General features: G+C 48.7%; 1 protein-coding gene across 7 annotated transcripts in view; it reads right to left on the bottom strand.

The window, feature by feature from the left end:
* Positions 1-12,349, bottom strand: part of Csmd2 (CUB and Sushi multiple domains 2) — a 569,993-nt gene that overhangs the window by 95,913 nt on the left and 461,731 nt on the right. For all 7 annotated transcript variants that reach the window (XR_010066645.1, XR_010066640.1, XR_010066641.1 and 4 more), the window contains 3 exons: positions 8,288-8,482; positions 7,347-7,463; positions 4,861-4,974 (listed from right to left, as the gene is read on the bottom strand). Coding sequence is in view for 1 of the 7 variants with exons in the window: in XM_063288624.1 (XP_063144694.1) it covers positions 4,861-4,974; positions 7,347-7,463; positions 8,288-8,482 (426 nt within the window). In the remaining 6 variants the exon portion in view is untranslated. The remainder of the gene's footprint in view (positions 1-4,860; positions 4,975-7,346; positions 7,464-8,287; positions 8,483-12,349) is intronic.

The following is a 12,349-nucleotide window of genomic DNA, read 5'->3' as shown; positions in this document are numbered from 1 at the left end:
TGTCATTCCCAGCTCTGCCTCTCTAGGGAGATGAGCAGAGGGAACCCCATTCTCCTGTCCTCCTGGCATCTGTGAATGAGAAGCCCAGGGATGGCTGGCAGAACCCAGATAACTTCAGTCCTGACAACACGCATGCTTCCTCCCTGCTCCTGGGAAAACACAGAAATCACCGGCTGCAGGGAAATTTCTAAGGAAGAGGCTACTTCGAGAAGTCAAAGCAAATCTTTCATGTGAATTGCAGAGGAGAACAGAGGGGGGGTTTTCAGCCATGATTGCACAAGGTTAAGTGGAGCCCAGCATCTCCAATGCCCAAGGAAGATATGGCAGAGGAGAGCCGAGGTCGGCGAAGGCTACACAGGAAGGGAGGAGAAGCTTGCTCTGGCACCCTGATGTAGCTTGTGGATTGTGCAGACATCCAGAAATGACGTGGACGTGAAACTAGGGTATTCTCTCAGAATCTACAGGAAAAGGACACAAAGAGATCAAAGCCTCGAGAGAAATACAGTGACACACACACACACACACACACACACACACACACACACACACACCAAGCAGAAAATGGGGAGCTCCTGTGAAAACCCGAAGGAAAAGAGTTTAAAAAGAAAGACAGTGTGCTGAGTTGGGGCAGAGCACCAGACAGGATGAGAAAAAAGAGCTTAGCTTAGAGGGCTGTTTAATTTCCTAAATAAGAAAACACAAAAGCCCCACGGATGGCAGAGCATTCGCGATTCGCAAGGATGAGGGCTCAGCTTGGACCCTGGTTTGTCTGTAATAGGAAATGCTGGACTAAGACAGAGCAATTTGCCCAGTTTTTTTTTTTTCTCAAGACTTGTAATTTGATTTGTAAGCAAGTTGATGTTCCCCGGCCCTGCCAGAGGAAGGCATTTGTGAATCTGCAAGGTGACAAGGGGGCGGGCAGGGGCTGTGGTTCTGAGCCCTGGTGAAGGAAAGAACGGAAAGGGATAAGCCAGGAGCTATCAAGGAAGAAGTACGAGGGAGGGCTCCCTAACTCCAGTTGTACTGCCAACGAGGTAAGGACTAAAGGTCAACGTCAAGACTCATCCTTGGGTGAGGAATTTATAACTTAAAAGTAATTTTACTAAGACCATTAGCATAAAAATCTCAATCTTACACGTGATAAAATATTGGCACTGAGATTCAATCTACCTGGATAGACCAGGAACCAGAGGTGGGAATCAAAGGAAATAAAACAAGGAAGCAAATATACTGGCAAACGGTGGTGTTTCTCACCCAGCAGCCAAGAATCAGTCTGGCTTCCTGTAACTGCAGTTACAGATGGTTGTGAGCAAACGTGAAGGCGCTGGGAATCGAACCTAGGTCCTCGTCAAGAGCAACAAGAGATCTAAACCGCCAAGCCATCTCATTAGCCCCAGAAGGGACATTCTTAACTCTTGGGCTATAAAAGGAGTAACAGGTATTAACGTAGTGCATCTCAAATGGTGTATATCGACATGAGCAGCACGGGGCCCGGATGAATCCACTGCTGTAACCATGCGCGGACTGAGCATACCATTGTCCACACGTGCGTTCTTGCACAGGGAAAAGCACCAGTGGTGCTCTCTGCTCAGGACATCAGGGCGAGAGGAACACAGTACTTTGAAGAAGCAACAGAGGAGAGGATTTATGAAATAAGGGCAGTGGCTAACTAAACACTGACAAACTCCACAGACGCACCGATCGATTTGGAGCAGTAAGAATTCCCCAATGCAACAGAAGCTCATAAAGCTGTGGCATAGCTAAGCAGGGAAGGGGACCATGAATTCAGAGCTCCAGTGGCAGGGACCTAAGCACTGGAGCAAGGGACGTTAAAAAAAAATCACATATTGTATAAATGACATCACCAAAATGAAGAGAAATTCTGAAATGAATTTTACCAAAAGATAAAATATTAGCATTGAAATTCAAACAATCTACCTGGGCGGACTGGGAACCATGGAAAGAAAAGAAAACCCACCGAGGGGCAGGAAATAAAACAAAGGAAGGGAATGTAATCGAAATGATGGTGCCTCTCACCCAGCAGCCGAGAATTAGTCTGTGATATTAGCAATATTGAGGACGGTCCAATGGGTTTATAGGAGGAATATGCTCTGAATGTCAGTCTTGGGATTGACTAGCAGAGAGGCGCTAGAAAACACGAGGGGAGTGGAAGGGCCCGTTTATAATAAGAGAGCAATAAAGACTGCTAAAAACCTCCGTGAGATAGATCGGAAGAAAGTTAGGAACAACAGACACAAATCACTATCGCTTACCGAAAGTGGCAGTTTTCCCCTGTGGTTTGCACCAGGTAAACCGAGAGGTACTCCCGGATGGGGACGAGGGCTAGTATAAAGACGTATGCCCTCTTCAACATAATCTATACATTTTGTGAAATTCTAGAGATAATTCCTATGTGTTTTTTTCTTGTTTTGCATCAGTGTCTCCTGTAGCCCAGGCTGACCTTGAATCTGCAATGAAGCTGAGGCTAACCTTGAACTCCTGACTCTGTGCTTCCTCCTCCCAAGTGCTAGCTAGGATCGCAGACCTGCACCACTGCACTGGTTTGTGTGGTGCTAGGCATCGAACGTGCCTGCCTTTATATAACACACTAGGCTAGCGCTCTACCGGCTGAGCTGTAGGGCCGGTCATATACAGTTTTTTAAAACTAACAAGTATTTCTAGGTAATATTGGGAGATTAGAAACAAGCAAGAATGGGCAGTTTAAAATGTCATAAGAGCTGGTTGTGGTATGGCATGCCTGGGAGTCAGGAGGGTGAGAGGTTTCAGGCCAGCCTGGGCTATGTAGGAAGACCTGTTGGAAAGCAAACAAGCAAAGCAAAACAAAAATAAAACAAAACAACAAAACTGAAAAAAAAAAACAAAAAAGTCAAAAAAGGACCATCCTTTTAAATGACACACCTTTTAAATGTCACACCTTTTAAATGTCACACCTTTTAAATGACCACACCTTTTAAATGACACACCTTTTAAATGACCACACCTTTTAAAGTTATTATGACTGATCTGGAAGGGTGGCCTATAGTTAAAAGTTTGGTTCCCAGCATCCACAGGGCAGCTCATAACCACATCTAATTCCAGTTCTAGGGGATCTGACGCCCTCTTCTGGCCTCTTTGGAAACTGTATACATGCGGTGTGCTTCTGTACACGCAGCTAAAACTCCCCTACACGTGACATAAAAATAAATCTTTAAACAAGTTATTAAAGCACCAAGCACCATTATAGTTTCATAATAACCAGAACCTGCGCGGGGAGAAATATATACTTGGAAGAAATGTATCCGAAAAGAGCCAAATACCCACAATAATTAGAATATGTAAATCTGGCATTTTGAAAATCATATCAGGACGGCTGATTAATTGGCTTGAGTCTCCGTAGCAAATAAAAAGTCAAAATAAGATCCAGAGGCGTTGAGGCAAAGAGACGGAACCAAAGAGAATGGGAAAACAGAGGGATCTCCGTCTGTCCTGTATACAAGCAGAGGAAGAAAGATCCATCTGATCTCTCAAGGGGCATTTAATTTTCTGATATCAAAACATACCCTGAAGAAAATCGCATGGCAAATGGCAAAGTGGAAGGGGGTGCTCATAGTGTGTAAGATTCCTATGCTATAGACTGTGTTTTGCCCGTAGCCATGTGAGGCTCTGCTTCATGAAGAAGAAGGTGAGGACTAATAGAAAAAATCGACCCAAATTTGCAACAAGGATGTATGGGCCAATAACCACATTATAAAAAAGTTCACCACCTCACTGGCCATAAAAAAGGCAAATTAGAGAATGATATGCTATTTACCCATTTCAAGTTGGTAACTTTTCTTTAATTTTTGCAAGACGGGGTTATTTGACAACCTATACAAAAAACCTCAATGACCTCACTGCTTTCTCTTTTAAAAGATGGATTTATTTTATGTACATGAGTACACTGACGCTGTCTTCAGACACACCAGAAGAGGGCATTGGATCCCGCTACAGATGGTTGTGAGCCACCATGTGGTTGCTGGGATTTGAACTCAGGACCTCTGGAAGAGCAGTCAGTGCTCTTAACCGCTGAGCCATCTCTCCAGCCCCACTCGCTGCATTCTTTAACTCATCTGCTCTGAGGTGCGGGCAGGGACATGTATAAAGGAATGTGTTACGCGGCGAGCTAGTGTCCGTAATGCAGAAGCGGCTAAATGCACAGCACTGGGGAATTTGTTCTATAGATCTTAAGTAACTGTAGGAGGAGCCACCGGGACGCATTAGACGTCCCATTATAAAAGAGCTGCACAGCGGCGGAGGGAAGTTCATGGTGAGTCATTACAGGGAAACACAAATACTGTTTTATTCAATAAAAGATGTAAGGATCTGCATACATCTGAAGAGCAGAGGGACACACATTCTATCCTGGCAATCTGACAACTTCTGAGCGCTGTTTATTCAAGATTCTCCCTTATGGCGGTTTTGGTTTGGCCCCAAATTTTCTTCAATGAAATCACAACATGCTGGTAGTGAAGAGAAAAGATGGGGTCTGGGTATGAGCCTGCATGTACATATGTGTATACACACACACACACACACACACACACTCACACACACTCACACACACACACTCACACACACACACTCTCACACACACACACACACACTCTCTCTCTCTTTCTCTCTCACACACACACACACACACACACATGTGTCCTCTGTTACGTGTGGCCCTTCTGATGTGGAGGCATTAGTCCAGATTATAAACCAGCACATTTTTTACCATGATGCTTATAGGGCCTCATTCTTACCTATAGTCCTGGGGATGGCCCATCCTCCCCTTACCACCCAATCCCAGCCCGATCCCTCGCTGGCCCTGGGTACCTGTGTGAGAGCCTGAGAGTGAGCTGAGGAGCCGAGAGTGCTGGCTGTAGCCATCGTGTACCTCCACTATGTCGTTGAGGGCCGTATGGAAGAAGGCAAACTGGCCAAACACCACTGTGGAGGAGACAAAGCATGGGAACCTCAGTGCAGAGGACTGGCAGGCTGTGGAGGGGCATGGGGAGGAGATGGAGGTCTGCTGGCTTTAGGCCTGAGCAGCGCAGCTGAAGGGAGTTACTGGTGCATGGGGCCAACAGTTAGCATGCTTTTCTGCTGCAACATTAGCACATGACAACCCTGGGCACAGGGACACAGACAGCTGGGGAGTCCCTGGCTGGTCTCCACAGGGTTCAAGGCAACATTCACAGGAGCCAAGGTCAGGCTGGGTGGAGGCAGACTGAGCCAGTCTCAATCTTGTCCACAAGGTAGCTTCAGCAGCTACGTGAGGATTTGAAAGGGTTTCTGGTAACACCCTCCTTTTCTCCCCCTCCCCCTGATCTTAAGAACCTGTGAACACCTTGGCTTTTTTTTTTTCAAGTTCCCAGCCAACCAGGTCAGCCCCTGGATACCAGCTCTTGGGCAATAAGAGGTGTGGGAGTGGGGGGCAGCCACAGGCCCCAAGGCAAGAACAATGGGTCTGCAGAGTTGGGCAATATTGCCACCCTATTCATCTGAAAGAGGATGTGGCACTCACCCAGCACCCATTGGGTGCCAGGGACCACACTAGTTGTGTGTACTGTCTTCTTTGACTGTGGCTTTCCTAGAAATGATTCATAGTTTGTAGACCAAGAAGCAGAGGCTCGGAGGTTAAAAGAGTTCCTCAGACCCTTGTGTTAATTTGAGAAGGGACCACAGGTTCTTGGGCTTGGAATTTTCAGCTCATAGGAAGCAGTACACGTGTTTGTGTGTGTGTGTGTGTTTGTGTGTGTGTGTGTGTGTGTGTTTTGTGTACATGCATGTTGTATATATTTTCTTCAGGTCATGTGTGTATATGGTATCTGTGTTTGGTATATATTGTGTGCTGGGGCAGAGAAGGAGGGATTCAGGCCACCAAATAAACTCCTTAATACAAAACAGTTGGCAGTGTGGAATGTAGCAGCCACTGTAGTTCTTGAATACGGAGGAGAGGAAGCACATGGGGAAAGAACATTCCTATACCCTGAAAATTGGTACAGCACTGGGTGATCACGGTTGCCATCCCATGGAGTTTAGCAGGGCACACAGAGCTCCTGCTTTCGTAGAGTGCGCAATTTAGTGCCTCTTCCCACCCAAGCCTGCACTTAGCAACTAGAAGAAAGTCTCAGAGAGCTTTATTTAACTCTGAGGGTCCTGAGGCAGCACGGTGGAGTGATCCTATTCCCGAGAAGGGAAGCACAGAATGGTCTCTGGTGACATGATGTCAGAACTGAGCTGGGGACAAGTCACTGCTTCCTGGAGAGGAAGTCTGCCTCTCTTCCCTGGGCTCAGGGCTTGGCCTTACTGAGGAAGAGGAGCTCCCTGGAGCGCCACGTCCTTAGCAGCCAGTGCTTGTGGACCTCATGGACAGCTTCTAGCTGCATGATGCTGGCCAGGCCAGACTGGGTCACTGACAAATGACTGAGCTCCTTGTCATGAGAGCAACTGAAGCAGAGTGCTGCACACTGGCTGTCTATCAAGGGCTCCTGGCTTTCTGGACAATGTTTCATGACTTTTCCTCAGTGGAATCCTGCAGGCCTACAGCTCCTGTCTCAGCGGGGGTGGGGTGGTGTGCGCACACAGAGCTAAGGGTGCAGAGTTGTGGACGGGTTGAGCCTGGGAGTTACGGAGGCAGGAAAGTGTCTCCCACCTTGGTGATGCCAGGCTTCAGAGGAGCAGGTGGCCCTGCTGGGTGGCACTAAACGCTTGCTGAATGACTCAAGCATTTGGGCCCTGCCTTTTGCTCTTTCCATTTTATGTTTGAGAAGGAGTAGCATGGTTTGCTCTGGATGGTCAAGATGACAATCTTTATTTCTTCAGCCTGGGTGTCTCGGGATCTGGAAGTTTCTCTGACTTCTTAGATACTTGCCTCATGGGTTCCTCGCTCCTCCTCCTCCTTTCAGCGCCTGGATTCTCCTCAGATGCACGACTAGAAGGATGGGGTTCCCATTCTGCCTCCTTTACCAGTACCTTCAAAGCAGTCTCCATTCCCCCTTCCTTTCCTCCTGCTCCCAGGACCACTCACAGCTGGGCTCCCGGCAGGCTGGATCTGCCGCCCTTCTAGTCCTGCCAATCTCGGCTGTGCTGAGGGGTTTTGGAGCACCTGGCCTTTGTCAGCCATTGTCAGCTCATGCCCACTCCATGCCTGTGAACACCCCTCTTTCTCCTCTGGTCAGAAAGCCTCCTCCTGGTGTATCTCAGGACACCATGTTGCCCTGCCTGGGAAGCTGTCTTGCCAGGTCCCACAAGGGGTTGCCATTTTGGAAGAAACGGAAGGAATCAGAAAACAGGAAAGCAAACCAAGAAAACCCTACCGTAGTCCTTAGGCACGGTGACAAAATACAGACAGGTCTGTCCACTGGTGTAGTTCTGGGGGTAGTTTGGAGACAGGACCACTCCATCGGAACCAACATACTGTCCACCACAGGGAGCTGAAAAAGAAGCCGGACAGGGGCCTGGTGACTTGGTGGCCTCTTATCAGCTGCTTGTCTTTCAGTCCAGCCTGAGCCTCTGGCCCTGTACACTTGTCCTTACCCCGAAATCGACCCAAGGACACACACCAGCCTTTGCCCTGGAGGCATTAATGCTGGCTTGAGCCCTTCCTTGAAGGCACGTGCTTGGGGCTTACAGTAGAACCTAGACATAGACATGGTCTTTGGTTCCACGGCTGATGCGGGCAGGCGCTACTGTTTACTGAACTTCTTTCCCCAAACTTTACCTCCTGGGAACCACACAGCCAGCCTGTTCCTATTCTTGGTGCCAGCTTCCACAAGTGGCCCTGGTCCTGACCTCTCCCATGGAGCCAGGCAGACTCTTCATTAGTTTTCAGTTTGGGTGGCCCCCATGCTCTGTGGATTCTGACACACAGATGACAACATAGATCATCTTGTGGCCTTACTTTACACAGACATCACTCAGAATGCCCACAGCCTCAAGGGTAAACCCAAGGTCACCTTTGTCCCCGCTCCATGGTATGTACCTCCTAGATGGCAGGCTACAAGCCTCAGCTGAACATCCACCTGAATGGGAATAGGCACACTCAAGAGAAATGACTGTCCAGGGGGACTGAGACATTGGGTGAATGATAAAGCCATTCCCCTTTGGTGCAAACCCATTTGTCAGAGCCTGCTTGCTTCACAGAAGTACCCCCGAGGCTGTATCCTCCTTCTCCTCCCCCACCACAGACCCTTCTGACCACCATCTATCACAAGACATCCCTTGGTCCTTCAGCCCCTAGGGTCCTGGCTGTTCTCACCTGTGCAGACTGGCCTCGGGTTGTTCCACATCGGCTTCTTATCAGGGCCCAGGATGCAGCTCAGGGTGGAGGCACCCTCAACCTCGTAGCCCCCGTGGCAGTAGTAGGTGATGGAAGATCCAAGCTTCAGGTCGGAACCCACTCGAGTGCCATTCTTGATGGAACCAGGGTCAAAACATGACTCTCTTGGGTTTTCTGAGAAACAGAACAAAACAGATAGAGTGAGGGGGTGGGGAGGGGAGAATTCATCAGTGACCTATGAGCAGGACAGAGGGTCTCAAGATGCCCAGTCTGTTTCCCTTCATGTCTGAAGTTGAGAACGGTCTTCAAGATTGAAGTTCTCCTCCCTGCCCCTTCTTGCTGTGACCCACAGAAGAGGAAGTGGGTTCTCTGCCTTGGGTATCATTTTTCATCTCCTTGCTGGCTCCCCCAGCGGCGGTTGGGGGACAGTACTGCTCTGCCTGTGGTGAGCCTATGTTTCTGCCAACATCCTGGGGAAAGGCAGAGGACACTACAAGAGAAGGTCAGTGCTCAGGCCCAGACCCTGGCTCCGCTCTCACCCTAGCCGGCATAGGCAAGGTTTCCTTGGCTTCCTATCTCCAGCCACATATCTGGCAACAGCCAACATTTGAAGCCACCTTTCTCCTCTTCATCTGTTCCTTCTCTGTGCTGGCCTGAGGGGTGGAGCTGACAGCAGCTCCACAAGGCTCATGAAAGGGGCCCTAAACCCAGAACCAGGGAGGAAGTGGAAAACCTCACCCCCACCTCTGGTTGGGTGCCCAAGAACCCTGTGACGTCCAGTTTATTGAATAGTTTTCTGTGTGGCCGCACGCTCTGCCCAGACAGGCAACTGTGGATGTCTCCAACTCATTGATTCTTTTTGACACCTCTCTGGACTACGCTTAATATATCCTAAGGGCTAAGAGTACCAGCTGGAGCCTGGCTAGCTGAAGGAGAAGTAGCGTGCTGGTCTTTCTGCCCATAGAAATCCCAGGACATCCTGGAAGGCAGCCTTTACTCTACCTGTCATCAGGACTGTCAGCCAGGCAGGGACAGCACACTGCGTAGGCCAAGTGGCACTGGGAAAATGTCACTGGCCCTGGGATTTTGGGTAGAGTGTTGATGTAGGGCAAGAATGCGGTGTGGTTCTTAGCATGCTAGCCGCCTCGGCACGAGGGCTCTGGTGTGGAATGAGCTAAGGGGGGAAGAGCTGGAAGAGAAGATATCAGAGTTCAGAGATAAATGGCTCAGGAGGAATTTTGCTGAGGGCAGTCCCTGTCACCTGGGTACCTTTTAGAATGCACACACACATGGCAGCCATTGCTCGAGGCTGTCACTTAGCTGCCAATCAGCCTGTTGAGTGATGGGGCAGGACCCCAAGGGTCTATAATCCTGTCATGTCCATCGTCTCTTACATTTGAGTCCTCCGAATGTTCCTGCTCTTCGAGGCATCCCCACAGAGCTAAGCAGGGAGCAGTCAGCAGTCCTGGGTGTATTTCTGGAACTCGCTGGGCCCAGAGAACCTTCTCTTGCCTGGCAAAGGGCTCCTCCTGGGCTTCCTAGTGTGCCCCCTCGGTACATCACCCTGACCCCTGTATCAAATCTGGCCTTTTCTTATGCCTGAGGCTCTGGCTAGACAAGGAAATGGCCACTGGATAAATCAGATCCAAATCTCAGAGATGTGGTGACCTGTCACCCCATAAATTCAGAATGAGTCAAATCATGTTTGAAATTAAGAAATTGAAACCAAGCTCGCACAGAGCCTGAGTCAGCTGTGGCACTTGCTTTCCATTTCCTCTTCCAAGCTCAGTGATGGAACCTAGGTTTGACTGACAGCTCCCAGGGACCAGCACATATCCCAGGCTCCTGGGCAGCCAGGTCTGGCCACGGAGATGGGAAACACAAGCAAGACCTTCTGCTTCCCTCAGAGCAGACAAAATTGTTCCAGACCTACACAGCCCTGCAGGTGTTGCCCTATTGTTCTCTCCGTGATGTCACTTCGCTGCCTGTCATTTCTTTGATGACTTTCTCCAGACACACAAGCCTCTGTGCATAGTTTGTCCCCACATCTGGATAGATCCCTCTCACTTTTTATATCGAATGAACCCATGGATTCAAATCTATGCACTACATATACTCCTGGAATGGGGTCCTCCCCTAGAGAATGGCTGGCCTATTAGGAGACGAATCTTTAAAGAAAACTGACCCTTCCTTATCCAGAGGTCACTAATCGTCCATGGGTCCCCATTTGAGGTGGGGGCTTATGAACCCCTTTCTACATACACCATGCTAGAATGATGACTGGCTCTTTCCAAGGTTAGCCTGTCTGGGTGGGTTTCTTGAACTTGGCTTTCTGTCCAGCACATCTGGGTCTCTTCTGCGATGATGTGTTCTATTCTCCTGACAGGCAAGGCAAGGACATTTATTTCCAGTGACTTCCAAACTCCTGGAGGATGGGAACAATTACTTAGTCTTCTTGTAGCCCCAGCAACTACCTCAGAACTTAGTACCAGGGCTGGCCGTGTGTGGTACAGAGTGTGGGCCTGACTTACTGTGGCTACCTTGTCTGGCTGGACAATGAGGGGCGTGGCCAACCAACGAGCTCCAGGAGTCAGCGTGTGTTCACATCTGCTCACATTTCAGAAGAGGACAGGCTTTCCGTCCTGAGTGCTATTATACTAATAACAGTGATGACAGCCCACACATAGGAATATCACTTTGTCAGTCTCAAAGCCCCTCCGAATCTGTCATCTCGCCTCTGTCCTCGGCAGGCAGAGCCGGGTAAACTCACACTCCAGGAGCCATATGAAGAATGTGCTGATCAGAGGAACAGAATGGGTTCGCCAAGCCATTCAGCTAGTGAGAGGTGGAATGGGGATCAGAAATAGACCTGCAGCCAGACCGAGCTTGGCTGCAAATAATAAAGCAGGATGACCAACCCATCACCATCATGGTCATAAGTAAAACCCAAGCTGCCCAAAGCAGCAACACAGAAACAGCTTCTTTCTGGTCTTCATAGATGAGCTCCATTCCTGCTCTTTCCAAAAGCAAAAATACTGGAACGAAAGTCGAAATGTTCAACCACCCCAGGGAGTGGTTACAAAGGGAGGATGACGGCTAAGGACATGACCCAAGTCAATAATGTGCTTGCCCTGCAAACATGAGACTCAAGTTAATCCCTAGAATCTATGTGCAAATTCTGGGTGTGGTATCGTGTGCCTGTAATCTCAGCACTGGGCTATGACAGGCGGGCTCACTGGACAGCCAGCCCTGACTACATGGTGAGATACAGATCAAGAAGAGAATCTTTCAAAGGATGCAGACTGCACCCTTGAGGGTGAGTTATGGTCTCCTCATGCACCTGTACTCATACATAGACATACATACACACGCAGAATCACACATACACAGATATACACATATACAGGCACACATACACAGGCACACCCACACAGGCACACACATATACAGACACACGCAGACATAGGCAGGCACGTACACACACATACACAGGCACACACACAGTCACACACACATAGGCATACACTTACACAGGCACACACAGGCACACACACAGGCACACACATATACAGACACACATAGACATAGGCAGGCACATACACACACATACACAGGCACATACACACACATACACAGGCACACACATACACAGACACAGGCACATACATATACAGATACACACAGACATAGGCAAGCACATACATACACATACACAGGCACACACAGACACACACAGACACACACACACACACACACATGTCCCTATGTCAGAATGTATGTGTGCTTGTTGTAAGATGGGAATGTGGAGAATTGTGGGTACAGGTGCTCTAATTGGTCCTTAAAGAAGACAGATGTCATACTAGCATTAATGATTAGCCTGACAGAATTTAGAATCACTAGGGAGATGAGCTGATAGGTATGCTTTGGGGGATGATCTTGATCCTGTAAATAGCACCCTTGGGCTCTTTCATATATATATTCAAAGACTGTGTAATATACATACATCTGCACATATGTCCACATATGTACATATATACAGTC

The sequence above is a fragment of the Rattus norvegicus genome, chromosome 5 (assembly GCF_036323735.1).
Source record: "Rattus norvegicus strain BN/NHsdMcwi chromosome 5, GRCr8, whole genome shotgun sequence".
In the NCBI taxonomy this organism is placed as follows: domain Eukaryota; kingdom Metazoa; phylum Chordata; class Mammalia; order Rodentia; family Muridae; genus Rattus; species Rattus norvegicus.
This window is presented reverse-complemented; position numbering and strand designations above follow the sequence as displayed.